The sequence below is a fragment of the Helianthus annuus genome, chromosome 4 (assembly GCF_002127325.2).
Source record: "Helianthus annuus cultivar XRQ/B chromosome 4, HanXRQr2.0-SUNRISE, whole genome shotgun sequence".
NCBI classification, from domain to species: domain Eukaryota; kingdom Viridiplantae; phylum Streptophyta; class Magnoliopsida; order Asterales; family Asteraceae; genus Helianthus; species Helianthus annuus.
The window spans coordinates 55,047,895-55,062,022 of record NC_035436.2 but is presented as its reverse complement, the minus strand read 5'-3'; the positions used below and the strand labels follow the sequence as shown (position 1 = coordinate 55,062,022).

Here is a 14,128-nt window from a genome sequence, read left to right as displayed (position 1 = left end):
ATGGACCCGAGCTTTTTAAGTTACGCGGCTTACTTAAGTGGCGCCCCTCCGTTTGTTCCTCCAACTTTCGGCTATGGTCAAGCCGGCGGGTCTCAACCGTCACAACCCGAAGCCGAACCCGATGTGGAAGTCGTACCGGAGACGCAACCCGAACCGGTGCAAGAAACATCGAAACGCGGCAAAAGGTCGCATAAGAAGAAGGATAAGGACGCACCGAGGCGTACAAAAAATATAATCAAATGGACGAAGGAAGAGGAATACGCGTTGACTCGGGCGTATGTCGACATTTCGGAGGACGAAGAGACGGGTAAATATTTTATATAACTATTATTTTACTTACTTTGTTATTTTATTTTTTAACAAACAACTTATTATTTTTTTTTTGTAGCAAACTTTCAAACGGGTCCGGTTTTTTGGGATAGGGTTCGTGCACTCTTCTTTAGCACGTGGGGTCAAGGCGAACATCGGGACAAAGACTCGATTTCTAGCAAATGGACCGACATAAACAACAAGTGTCATGCGTTTCAAGAAGTCTTCCAACGTAACTACGATAATCGCCCGAGCGGTGAAGGTGACGTGGGGGTTTTAACGAAGAGTTTGGAGGAGTTCGAGAGGACAAAAGGCCCTTTCACGTACTACAAGTGTTGGGAGCTACTTCGAAAAAGTCCAAAGTGGGCGGTAGTTAACCCAATGACGTCTAGTAGTAGACGTCGGGCTAAAAGGTCAAAAACATCATCCTCCGTTGACCCGTCAACTCCGACATCGGATGCCCGCAATGTTGATTTAAATGAGGCGGTGGACGAGGGCATTCAAGAAGAGTTGGCCCGACCCGCCGGTAGAAGAAAGGGAGCCGGGAAAAAAACACTCGAGTCGTCTTCCGATCTCGAGTTAAAGGATGATTTCGAGGAGATGAACCGTCGTCTCCAAGACATTCGAGATCTCGGCCACCAACGTTATGAAATTATGAAGGAACGAATGGCCGAAACAAAAAAATTTAACGAGATGCAAGAGGCAAGGCAAATGGAAAAGGACATCGAGTTTTTGTCCAAACCTATCGACCACCTACAAGGCGATGCGTTGATCCTTGCGCAAATGCGTCGCCAAAAAATTAAAGAAAAATATGGACTCTAGATCATATTATTTTTTTATGTTTTTTTTTTATTTTTTTCAGTTATTTTTCGGTTTTTTTTTAATTTTCTGCTTTTTTTTTACTTTCGGTTTTTTTTAAGTTTTTTTTTATTTTTTTTTCAAGTAATGTAATTTTTTTTTAAATTAATGAATGTTATTTTATGTTTTAAATTAAAAAAAAAATAATTGTGAAATGATTGTAAAATGATTGAATGGAGCATTATGGGGCATTATACCACTACACCACTTTTGCTATAATGCCCCCTTGCTGACTAGGACGCCACATGGCGCAAAACGCCCCATGGTGGGGGCATTATAGTGTTATACCACTACACATGGTCTTAGAGATGGTTAAAAGGATTGTGGTAGTTAATTTGGTTTGTCGCGTTAAATTTTGAAAAACTAAAATTGTCTACCAAAATGACTTTCTAAATACACGTGTATATTACGTAAATAAAAAATTCACATGTTTCTACATTGAGAATGAAAAAAAAAAAACAAATCTCGTAACATTGGGGAAAATCAGTTGAGCCTGTTATCAGCGCTCTAGATGATGAAATTCAGATTAGATAGTTTGCCACATGATCTGGCATGTTTCTGGCTTATTACTTTTGGTTTGATCTGTAACTCCAAACGTACGCTAACTTATGTTAATTTTTAACTATGTTTTTTTCTTGCCATTGAAATATGTCTAGTTGTTTGGTTATGTGTCCACTACCGCTTTAATCAACTTCTTAAAATTGACTAATGTTATTAGACAAGTATTTTGTTTTGTTTTTATTTTTTTTTTTTTTTTTTTTTTGACATTTCTATTGAGTGATTGAAACTATTTTATGGGCAAGGAACGCGTGACACATGCATTGCAAGCGATTCTTGTTTTCTTAGATGGAAGATACATGTGAAAACCTCACAAATACGTTGAGAAAACAAACACGCCAATTTAAATGTGACAAAATTTGGTCACTTATTATTAACTCTAGTTAACTTGAGGGGTTGAGTTCATGAGTAATTTTTTTTGAACGGAAAAGAATTTCACGTGAAAACTCATCCTGTTCGGGCTATGTCCAAGGTCGACTCCTCGACCACCATGAGACCACGCCCTCCTGATGCACGGGAACCGGATGCAATCCGTAAACCCTAGCCCCCCATCAGGTTCGAACTCAGGATTAAAGTCCCGATTCGTCTCTTCACCCAGATATCACTCGAAAATGACCCAAACGAGAATTGAACATGTGTCTCTACTAGGGAGGGAAGCTCTTTTGACCACTAGACCAACATCTCAAGACTGAATTGATGACTACTATTTTGGAATTATATTTCATGCAACTAAATGTGTCTATTTTTAGTTTTTTTTTCTTATAATTACATATCACAATATCAACGTCATATAGATAAACTTAGTGAAAATTTATCGACTGTTGATGTCATAATCGTTTGATGCGTGTGGTAGTCTCCAAAAGTGGTGAGTGATAAATAAAGCACCCGCATTATTTTTAAATTATCTAACTTTATTCGCTTAATATAACTCTATTATTTATTTTAAAATAAACACTATATACTATTTTTTAGACTAAACGGCTGTTTGACAACTTCTGAATCATTAAGTGTTGAACTAGTAAGAAGTCTAAAGTCTGAACCATTAAAAGTCAGTATAATGTTTAACCCTTCAGAGACAAATGTCTGACCAATTCAAATTAGAGGTATTAACCATTTAGTCTTTGTATAATACTTAACCATTCATAGGTAAATGTCTGAACCATTCAGACATTTGCTCACGAAACAAACAGTCTGAACCATTAAGTGTTGAACCAGTAAGAGCTCTGAACCATTAAAAATCTCATTAATAAATAAAAAAAGTAGATAGAACCCGTTTATTTATTCGGATCCCATGACTATTAAAATCTGGCTGCCACCTAGAACCAGACATTTATATACTATCAATTTAGAAAATATTTGTGCAATGATAGTTGTAAACAATGCTTTGTTATTTGTTAATTTGTGGGTTGTATTTTAAGCTAACTTGATTTATTTATATACTATTAATTTTAAATATTTGTGTGCATATTTGGTGATAAGTTGTGTTTAAATAGTTGTACCTTAATCAAATATAGGTTGTAAGTTGTGCTTAAGTGGTTGTATCTTAATCAAATAATAATGGTTTCATTACCTTACCAAATTCAATCTGTTTTGTATGCATTTATGATTGTAAATTGTACTTAAGTGGTTGTACCTTAATCAAATAATGGTTTCATTATCTTACCATATTCATTCGGTTTGATCTATTCAAAGTTGTGTTGTTTTATTTGTAAATTATTATTATTTATAATAGTCTAATTAATTTAGCCAAAATCTTGTATAAATACAATTTGCAACATATTGATGCAATGGTTTTTGTAATGTATGCATTATTGTTTGTATAGTGGTAATGATATATATTATATATAGATTACGATAAACCTGTCAAACGAGAAAAAATTGACGCGGGTTCATCATAACGCGCGAGTCCTAGATCAACTTAGTTATTTTATTCTATGTTTTATGTTTCGACGTTTCGGTTTAATTTCTTCGCATTAACACCGCAACTTCAGTGTCGGTGGTCGCTGACAGTAGTGTGGCATTAGTGATCACCCCCGCCGCAACGCGAGGGGTGTTTAATACTAGTTATTGTTAAATTACCTAATTTTATTTACTTGATAGAACTCAGTTATTTTAATTAGAATCAAACACTATGTAAATAAAATCATATAAAATTCAATAAACACACACTGTTTATGTTGGCGAAGGATACCAATTTTATCACATAATTCCAATTATTACATCTGGAAATGACTCATTATATATGTACATAATTACTTTATAAAAATTATAAGAATTAACTACTCCGCACAATCATGTTTCATCCAAATTGGGAGATATTTTACACACTCCTTTTTTTTATTCCTATGATCTAAACTTAAATGGAATGAATTAAAAACTTCATAATCACAAAAAAAAAAAAAAAAAAAACTTTATAATCACAAAAAAAAAAATATATAATTCATTGAAGCTCATCTTCTTCACCTTTGACTTTCAAGCAATACCCATGTATCTTACCTTCTTCTTGATCCGGAAAATACTTAGAATCTTCAAGTATACAGCTTTTGTAGAACATACAATTTGTAATGGTGTCAAGTGTGATGATAATTGAGTATAAATAAGCTATCAACAATCCTTCTAACACAACCAAAGGACTGGAGTTACTTGTCCTTAAGTTTGCATAAACACTTGCCACCCGGAATTGGAATAGCGCTTCGATTCCAGCCAAAGTTATGTTGATGTAAAGAGCTAAAAAAAGAGCGGTTGTAGTTCTTCTTTTGATCATAACACATGCTTTGAGAATGGAAATAAACCCTCCTTTGGTTTCCATTCCTGAGAGCACTAAAGCCATGTTGCATATGATCATGGAATTGGCTATAACTATGGAATATGTGATTCCTCCAATTATGGAAAGTAATATGATCAAGGTAGAAGATGTGAAGACTTTTAGGGTTTCCAAGAAGTTGAAGGCAATAAAAAGTATACAAAATGAAGTGGAGTTTGCTGAGATGATTAGAAATGAATTCCATAGTTGTGTATGGAGGATGGAATTGAAGATTCCTGTGAAAGGTGGTGGCTTTTTGTTGTGGGTATGAAGGTGTTGGATTATGTATGTTTTTGTGATGAGAAGGAAGGAGAGGGTAAAGGGTAGGAGTAGGATTGATGAGGTGAGGGTTTGGGAGAGTTTAAGAGTGAAAATGGAAAAATATTCATATGAAGTTGGGATTCCGATGGAATCGAATAGCGACAGAAGGCGAAAATGGAATGTGTTCTGGAAGGAGATGGAATCAGGTGAAAGAGATGATGATGAGATGAGGATTGAGGCTGAGAAGGGAAGTGCTAAAAGGGATGTGATTGTGAAGTAGTTGTAGTGTTTGAGGAAAGTATGGATTGATTTTCTGATGATCTTAATTGTTGTTGTTGTTGTTCTCTCCATTGGAATTGAAGAGAGGTCTGGAATTGGTGATTCCAGAGAGTTGGATTGTATTAGAAATGGTGTGTTTTCTATATTTAAATGGAACAGGAAGTGGCTACTCATGATATCATATCAACTCATTGAGTGTTTATGGTAAAAAATTAAATCATTCTTTATCTCTTTACCATTTATAATCTAATAAAGGATAATTACATCCTTTCCTTCCACTGAATCCAGAATCAATTTCAAATAAGAAGATGTACTAAGCATATAAGTATTGTTTTGACTATGATATATAAAAAAAAATATCCATATAATCCACTTTTTTATCTCATAATATAATTTGATTATGTGAATCTCATAATTATTTACTTATTTACTTAAAATTAGTTTTATATTACCGTTTATCTGGACTTTTGTTCTTAGGCTCTTTTTGTCCCCACCATTAATTCAACAAATTTACCGATTTGATAAATGTTTAAACGTACAATACCTTATTCTGGTGATGAACGATGAACACTTATTAAGATTCCTTGAATCAAGTGTCGATTTTCTTTATGATTGATTCAACTCTTTGACTGATCTTACGTTTAAAAATGTAATTTATTTATTTGTTTAGATAAATAACATATTGTAATATTCTGTTTAAGTAGTGTATAACTATACTTTTTTATGAAAAATAATTGAAATACGAAAAATACATCTAGAGTTTGAGATGCGCATTTGATGTATCTGAGGTCACCAACAAACCAAGCTGTTTGGTTCTTGGTTTATATAACCAATGCTTCGTGATCATCCCAACAAGACATGATTCTTCCTTTTCTTTTCTTTTTTTTTTTAATTTAAAAAATACCATCAATTGTTATCGCATACATTTAAAGAAAAATGACAAACACCACCCTTATTATGTTATTTCATTAGTTAAATAATAATAATAATAACGTATACATAAATGATTAGTGATAAAACATGTTTGATACGGTTATCTTTATTAGAATGTTTAGAAATATGTATACGGAGTGTTTCTCATTTTTTATGTCTAAGATACGTGTCTAAAAAGTTGAAACATGTTTAATGATTGCCAATTTCTTTTCTATTTTTTTTATTAGCATTCAAACTTAAGTGTTAATTTATTCTATAAAGGCTACAATAAATAAATTAGGTGAGAAGCCACATAGAATGACAAATGTCCAATGAAAAAACAAGTAGAAAGGTAGTTTCGTCCAAAAGAAAAAAGTCAACATGCACATGCTTCTCACATGCTAGAAATATCACATGCAAGTCACATGTCATCCCCCAATTCCCCCCCTCCCCCCATTTTTTTAATGTAAAACACAATGAGTATCAAACTAAAAACACAATAAAAAGTAGACTAAAAACATAATCGATGACAACAGATAAAAGACACAATAGACAACAGACTAAAACACAATTAACATAACGTAAAACATAATGAGTATCAAACTAAAAAACGCAATGAAAAGTAGATTAAAAACACAATTAATAACAACAGTTAAAAGACACAATGATAGCAACGTAATGGACAACAGATTGGGATGGAAATCGAACCCGAACTCGACAGGTAAACCCGAAACCCGAAACCTAACAAGTTTAGGATAAGTTTGGATCGCGCAACCGGGTATGGGATCAGGTTTGGGATTAGTTTTTATTTTTTTCGCGGGTTTGGGATTTGGGGGTATAGACTATTTTTGTCATATATGGATTTTAGTATATTTTATATACATTTTGGTATTGTTGTCACACCCCAACTGATGGAGGAAATATTGGGGCGCGACACTAAGCGAATCAGATTGCTCAAGAGAATCCATAACACTATTTGTTTCGATATAGATTAATCAAAATTTCATCAAATGACTCTAAAACGTCAAACAAAATCCACAACCACAATAAGTATCAACATAACATAACGATTCAAATATTGTTCAAAATTGTCTAATTATCTAGATGAGATTCTAAGCATCATCCTAGCTTGTTTTCTTGATTCACTGCGACTATCAACCTGCAACATGTATTAAAATAATGTCAAAAAAAATATTGGCGAGCATACAAGTTTGAATACATAGCATAATAGTTTAAACATTTAAAAACTCACATCCAACACGAAAACATATAACAAGTTTCACCTTGCTAGTTAACGCAATCCAAGTGATAGCCCAAGTTTACAACACATTAAAGTGCCTTTCCCAAAGAATAACGGGAGGTTAATATGTCTTATCCTAACAATACCCCAAGACTCAAGGGGGACGGGCGTTACTCCTATAGCGCTACAATTGTTAAGGCGGAACTACACACAGGGATTAAACGTTCACATAGCATAAAAGTCTCAAGTATCACAAGTATCATGTTTCATATTTTATATGGATTGAGCATGTTTCAAGTAAGTTTCAAGTGTCAAGTGTCTTGATATAGAATACATATTGCATCCCTAAAGTGTTTAAAACAAAAAGGGATCAAGTATACTCACAGTGGGCGCTTGAAACCAAACACTTCTAAATTGGATCGAAGGGAACGCTGGATCAGCCTGTGTGTGGGGAACAGAGCATAAGTCCTCTAAGAGCTGACCCGGTCGGGAAAAAAGTGTCGAATCGTGTGAAAATCGAGTAAAAGTGTCTGACAGAATACCTGAGCGAATGGTAATCCGGAAGGATGACCATTCAAACGGACGGCATTCGAACAGTGGGTGTTTGTGAATTGTTAAAGTTTTCAATGTTTTGATCTTAGTGTCCTGTAAAACAAACAACGAGTGTTATCATAATCAGATCATTTGGACGAATGGTCATCTGATCGGATGGCCATTCGGACAGACGATTAGTGAGTGAAGTTTCGTGAAATTTTCTAAGTTCTCAGTTAACGGTGATGGTGCAACGAGTCAAACAACGGAAACATACCAAAACCCAGCTCGTTCGATCGGATGGGCATCACCCGCTTTTTGAACTGACAAACTGTTTCTGATGGAGTTTCATCTTTGGACCGTCAATCGGCCCGTTTTTCCGGTGGAATTCAGTCTTCAAGCTGGCTTTCGACTGAGAAATGAGTCGGAAGTCTGTTTGAGTCCGATTTCACCAATGTTTTGTATAAAGATTGAAGAAAAGTTCGAAAACTATTTGTAAAACATGATGTTCATCAGATCTGAGCCAAAAACATGTGAAATTCCGTCAGCTCTGGTGTAAAAATGTGAGATTCCTTTAGATTTTTGTGTAAAAGTTGTGAAAATCCTTTAGATCTGGGGTCGATCTTGATTAAATGATTATCCACCACAGTTTGTACAAACATCTGAGTGGAAACCACCTTTGAGAGACCCAAATCAGTTGGTTTTCATGAAAAAGTTGAAGTGTTCATGTGATTTTGATGAAGAATATGGTGTAGAAGTGTTAAATGATGAAAGTTGTACAAATATTTAGGAGAAATACTTACGGAATGGGCCTGAATCTTGATTTAAGTGACTGAGAGTGCGTGAGGTCGAGTGGCAGAGAGTAAAGGTGAGAATGAAGGGTCAAGGGGTGTATTTATAGGTGACAGTGACAGGTAAGTCGGTGGAGAGGTGCAAGGGGTCGGATGGCCTTCCGGTCGAATGGCCATCCGACCAGACTTGCTGGGTGGAATGAGTGAAGCTAGTTCCGAAATCGCCAGAGCCCTCTTGTTCTAATCTTTTTCTTAGCAACTGGCTTTCAGAAGTCTTGCTGGTATCCGATCGGATATCCATTCGGACAGCCGAGACCCGTTTGCTAGTTTTCCGACTTTGGTTCGTTTTTCGACTTTGGTTCGTTTTGCGAGCTAGGTTAAGTGTTGCGTTGATATTATTATGAGTAACCATTACATGGTATTATTACATAATTAACACAAAAGTTTCTGTGTTTCAAGTCTGTGTTTAAGCTAGCTTCCCGTTCAATAAGTATCAAGTTTCTTGTTTAACCAAGTATCAAAGTTTCTCATTCAATAAGTATCAAGTTTCTTGTTTAACCAAGTATCAAAGTTTCTCGTTCAATAAGTATCAAGTGTCAAGTTTCTAGCATCACAAGTGTCAAGATTCAAAGTATCACAAGAGCCTAGATTTGCAAGAGTCAAGATTCATATCGTTCATTGTTAGGATCTGAGTTTGGTTTTGATTGTATTTTACGTTTGAAATAAGATGAAGATGAGTGAGTTGTGCAGCGGAATTAAGATGGAAGCAAACTTTTCACAATCAAACAGGAGAATTGCTTTTAACATACATGTTTAACATTGAACCGACTGATTGAATTTAATTTCAACAACGATTACAATTTTGCAAGTATGCAACAAACTCCCCCTCAGCCTGAGCTCACAGTATTTGTTCGTGCAGGAAGATGATGGTGAAGAGCTAATAGAACAGTACAGAGCACTGTTCTATTTATAGGCACGAGCAAACCACTAACGCATCTAAGCTGACGTCACCATGAAAGTGATATCTAACCTCCTAACAAACTCTAACATCTGACCTATACAAACACTGCTATGCTAACAACTGTTATTACAATATATTTCATAAAGTGAACTTAACTACTGCTGCATCCTTCCACTGATGTGAACCCAACAGCGCTTTACATATCAGCAGAGCTTGACTCATGGCAGTAGATTGAACAGCAGAATTTTGGTATATCATCAGCCTTTGTCTTAGGCAGCAGTTGTAGATCAGCAGTTTAGTAGAGATCAGTAGTTTGGAGGTCAACAGATGTTGAAACCACTTTCAAGGGGAGAGATTTGAAGCATAACATCTGCTTATTTCGGATCCACTGCTCTGATCCAGTTTTGGCTTTAATTATCTGTTCCTCTGATAGGGTTCAATCCCAACAATCTCCCCCTGGAACAGATAATGCCAAAACTCTTCATTATTGATAGATCTTTATTGCCTCATCAACAGTTCCCTTATTTGCCCTTTGAGTTGAAGTTCAAAGGCTAAGGCAACTGTGTCATCATCATCCCTACTAAGTGGAAGATCAAGGAGATCCTACAAGTCTTCAAGACTCAGGCCAAGAGCTTGTTCCCTTGATATTTTCTTCACTTCTCCACTAGACTTGATCAATGTCAGTACGTGGGTCTGTTTGTCAGTTTTCCACTTTAGTACCTTTGAGTCTGGTGGGTTTCTTGGGAGATTTTTATTGGATGAGGTGTTTGGTGATGCAGGCCTATTCATTACTGTCTGAGCAGTGTTTGCAGGTTGATTCAGCTTAAGAGTTTCTTCAATCATTCTTTTTATGCCCTCTTTCCCAAGGTCATCACCAGCAATTAACTCTTGAATTGATTCAACATCCAACTGATTTTGACCCCTTCTTTTGTAGATGGCAACACCAGCAGGAGCAGTGGCTCTTTTGACTTGCAGCTTTGGTGGTCTTGTTGAGACCTCTGCTTTAGAGTAGTCAGGCTTTTGTAGAACTTTTGGATCTTTCTTTCTTAGTTCCTCCAACCTTTTGTAGGTGGCCCTGACCCTATCTTCTCCCCATTTTGATACAGAATTCTTTGACCCATAGTCAGTTGCTATTAACTCCTCTTTCATTCTCTTCAGCTCTAAAACTTTGTCAGATACAAACCTTTTGAATTTTTCAGGAGGAGTATGTTTGACCTTACTTTTGATAATTTCTTGAATCCTGGCTGCTTCATTTTCAAGCTCAGGAATGGTCCAGTCTTTGTACATGTATTTCTCTCCTTTGTATTTCTTGTAAGTCATGATGTTATCAATGTGGTCTTTTCTCAGGGTCTCATCTGCCCTTTCTGAAATTTGTTGACATACATTTTTAGCAAATCGCTCCAAAGCACTGACTTGTGAAAGTAGAAACTGATAATTCTGCTGAATTTCTCTATCAGATTTCCCTTGTGTATTTCTTTTTGAAATATCCTCTGCTTGCTTAGCCTTGACTTTCAAATATTCTTCAATATTGTTTGGTCTGGGATATCCTTCAAATGATGGCAAACTCCTTTTAGCAGGGTCATCCTCATAATAGAAGGATTTAATTTCTTCCCTAACTGCTATGAGTTCCAGAGGAAATTGAACACCTGCAGGAGGTAATGGCTTTTGAATTTGAGCTGAAAAGAGAGGAATGGGATTTGGAATTGTGACAAGTGCTAGAGGTTTTGAAGATGTTGATGGCGGTGAAATGTCATCATCTTTCAAGATTAACCTTCTCCTTTTTGGTTGAGGAGTGGTTGATGATGTTTTAGGTGGAGCAGTGATGGTGATTTTGGTGGCAGTGGTTTGTGATTGACTAACAGTTGTTGAAACAACTGGTGTCTCAACCACTGTTGTCATAACAGCAGATGTTGTAACATCTGGTGTCTTCTGCTTTTTGGCAGGTGGTGATGAGAAATTGATTGTTTTTAGTGGTGAGGTGATTTTTGGTGGTAATGTGGTGGCAGTGGTGTGTGTTGTAGTGGGTGTGTGTTGAAGTGATGGGAGGTGTTTGGCTGACAGTTGTTGAAACCACTGAAGTGTCAGCAACTGTTGACACAACAGGTGTTACAACAACTGTTTGGGTGGAAGTTTGATGTTGGGGGCTTTTGGATGGTGGTTTTGGAGTATGCTTAGTGGGTCTGGATGGTACGGATTTGGGAAATTGATTGTCATTAAGTGCAAATTGACCTAGCCTATTGCACTTGTAGCACTTAATTTTTGACTTATCCAACCCCACCATTAAATTCCCATGAAGCCCTGGGAATTTTCACCCTGTTCTTTTGTAGAATTTTCTTGTTCTAACACTAAGCAAAGCCAATTGATGCAAAATGTCCATCTCTTCTAAGTCAGTGGGATCAAAATGTTGCAAATCATTGAGTTCAAAACACAAATAATCTGACATTTGGTTTTCACAATTTGCAGTGAAAGCATAATTTGCAGAGTGAGAATCAGAGTTGTTAAAATTTCCACCAGCAGTTATGTCAATAAAATGATCATAACTCTGATCCTTACTATTGCTACCAGATTCTTCCTGACCAAGAAGAGTTGTGTTGCCAAATGAATAATCATCAGCAACTTTACCAGACTCTGGCAACTTCTTTTTCTGGTTTAACTCCCTTTCATAGGTTAGGAGTCTACCATGAAGTTGGGTCAGGGTCAGGGTCAGGGTCAGATCTTTGAACTCAGCTGAATTTCTAGTCACAAAAGCAATTGTGTCCCATTTTTCAGATAGTGATCTAAGGAACCTGCCATTTTGTGTTGAGTTAGCAAAAGTAACTTTAACAAGCCTTAGTTCACTAATGAGACAGCTAAAACGTTCAAACTGTTGGGTCAATGATTCACCCTTGATGTGACAAAATGTTTCATAATGCTGATTCAGAATTTCCCTGTTATTTTCAATAACCTCTTCTGTCCCCCTAAATTGTTCCTTCAGTGCATCCCATAGCTCTTTGGCACTGTTACAATGTAACAGCCCAGCATAGATTTCATTGGGTAATGCAGATGCAATGATGCTAAATGCTTTGGCATCGAGTTCGAACTTCTAAAAATCAGTTTTAGTGTAATTTTCAGATGGTTTTGGTACGAACTTCTTTGTATCCTCAGCACTTGGCACCATAGGAACATGCGGACCAAAAACAACAGACCTCCAACATCCAGTATTATGTTGAGCAAGGATGTGACCCATCCTTCTCTCCCAGATGTTGTATTCATTACGTTTAAGCATAGGTGGTTTAAACAAAGAGCCAATGTTATTTTTATCATCTTGTGATTGTGAAGACATCCAGGTTGTTTTACAGGCACTGATTAATCAACTTTGATGGTGATTAAACCTTGCTCTGTTTTTCAACGAAACGAACAAACTATCAGTATCAACGATTGCGAGCTGAACTATTTATGTCAAAATGATTGTTAAATCAAATTTGACTGTCCGGGCTCTAATACCAATTGTTAGGATCTGAGTTTTGTTTTGATTGGGTTTTACATTTGAAATAAGATGAAGATGAGTGAGTTGTGCAGCGGAATTAAGATGGAAGCAAACTTTTCACAATCAAACAGGAGAATTGCTTTTAACATACATGTTTAACATTGAACCGAATGATTGAATTTAATTTCAACAACGATTACAATTTTGCAAGTATGCAACAAACTCCCGCTCAGCCTGAGCTCACAGTATTTGTTCGTGCAGGAAGATGATGGTGAAGAGCTAATAGAACAGTACAGAGCACTGTTCTATTTATAGGCACGAGCAAACCACTGAAGCATCTAAGCTGACGTCACCATGAAAGTGACATCTAACCTCCTAACAAACTCTAACATCTGACCTATACAAACACTGATATGCTAACAACTGTTATTACAATATATATTTCATAAAGTGAACTAAACTACTGCTGCATCCTTCCACTGATGTGAACCCAGTAGTGCTTTACATATCAGCAGAGCTTGACTCATGGCAGTAGATTGAGAAGGACTGGTTTGTGCCTGGTTCAAATCAATTGCATCCAACAAAATCTTTGTATTTGGTGGAATGGTGGATGTGAGGTTGGGTGTAGAAAGAGAATTTTCCCTTGGGCATTGGGCTGTGGATGATGGAAGCAAGTGATTCCAGAGTATCATAGAGTGGTGTCCCTTGTTGTACAACCTATTCTTTTTGAGAAGAAACATGAGGAGTTTCAGCTATGGCTTGAGATATTTCTACCAACTGTTGTGAGGAAGTAGCAACAGTGGTTTGTTGTGACTTTTGTGTTATCACAGGCAGTTGCTCTGGTATCTCATCCTCCAGAGTTGCCTTTTTGATAGGTTTGGGGGGTTTTTGGATTTCTTTTGTTTTGGCTTTTTGTGGATTGAAGGTGTGGGTTTCAAAGTAGTTGTTTTGCTACTTTGATCACCTTGAGCAGTGGGCTCAGCAGCAGATACCTGAGGAGCAGTGGTAGCTGCTAAAATCTGCTCAGGCACCTCTGCTTGTGTTTTGCAAGGTGTTGACATTCTAGTAAAAGTTTCAGCAGTTAAGCTGTGCATTTGAAAATAGTCACCTTGGTTTATTGCAGAAATATCATCCTTACTAAATTTCTTTTCAAAATAAT

General features: G+C 36.5%; 1 protein-coding gene across 1 annotated transcript; it reads left to right on the top strand.

Annotated features, from left to right (window-relative positions):
• On the top strand, window positions 1-3,841 carry LOC110933420 (glutathione S-transferase T3-like). The gene is made up of 3 exons (XM_035989320.1): window positions 1-307; window positions 389-887; window positions 3,826-3,841. Exons 1-3 carry the CDS (start codon window positions 1-3, stop codon window positions 3,839-3,841), a joined length of 822 nt encoding a protein of 273 aa, XP_035845213.1.
• Window positions 3,842-14,128: the final 10,287 nt, after the last annotated feature.

Coding starts and splice junctions, on each gene's coding strand:
- LOC110933420 (XM_035989320.1), top strand. CDS start 1: ATGGACCCGAGCTTTTTAAGTTACGCGGCTTACTTAAGTGGCGCCCCT. Junction 308..388: donor TTCGGAGGACGAAGAGACGG/GTAAATATTTTA, acceptor TTTTTTTTGTAG/CAAACTTTCAAACGGGTCCG.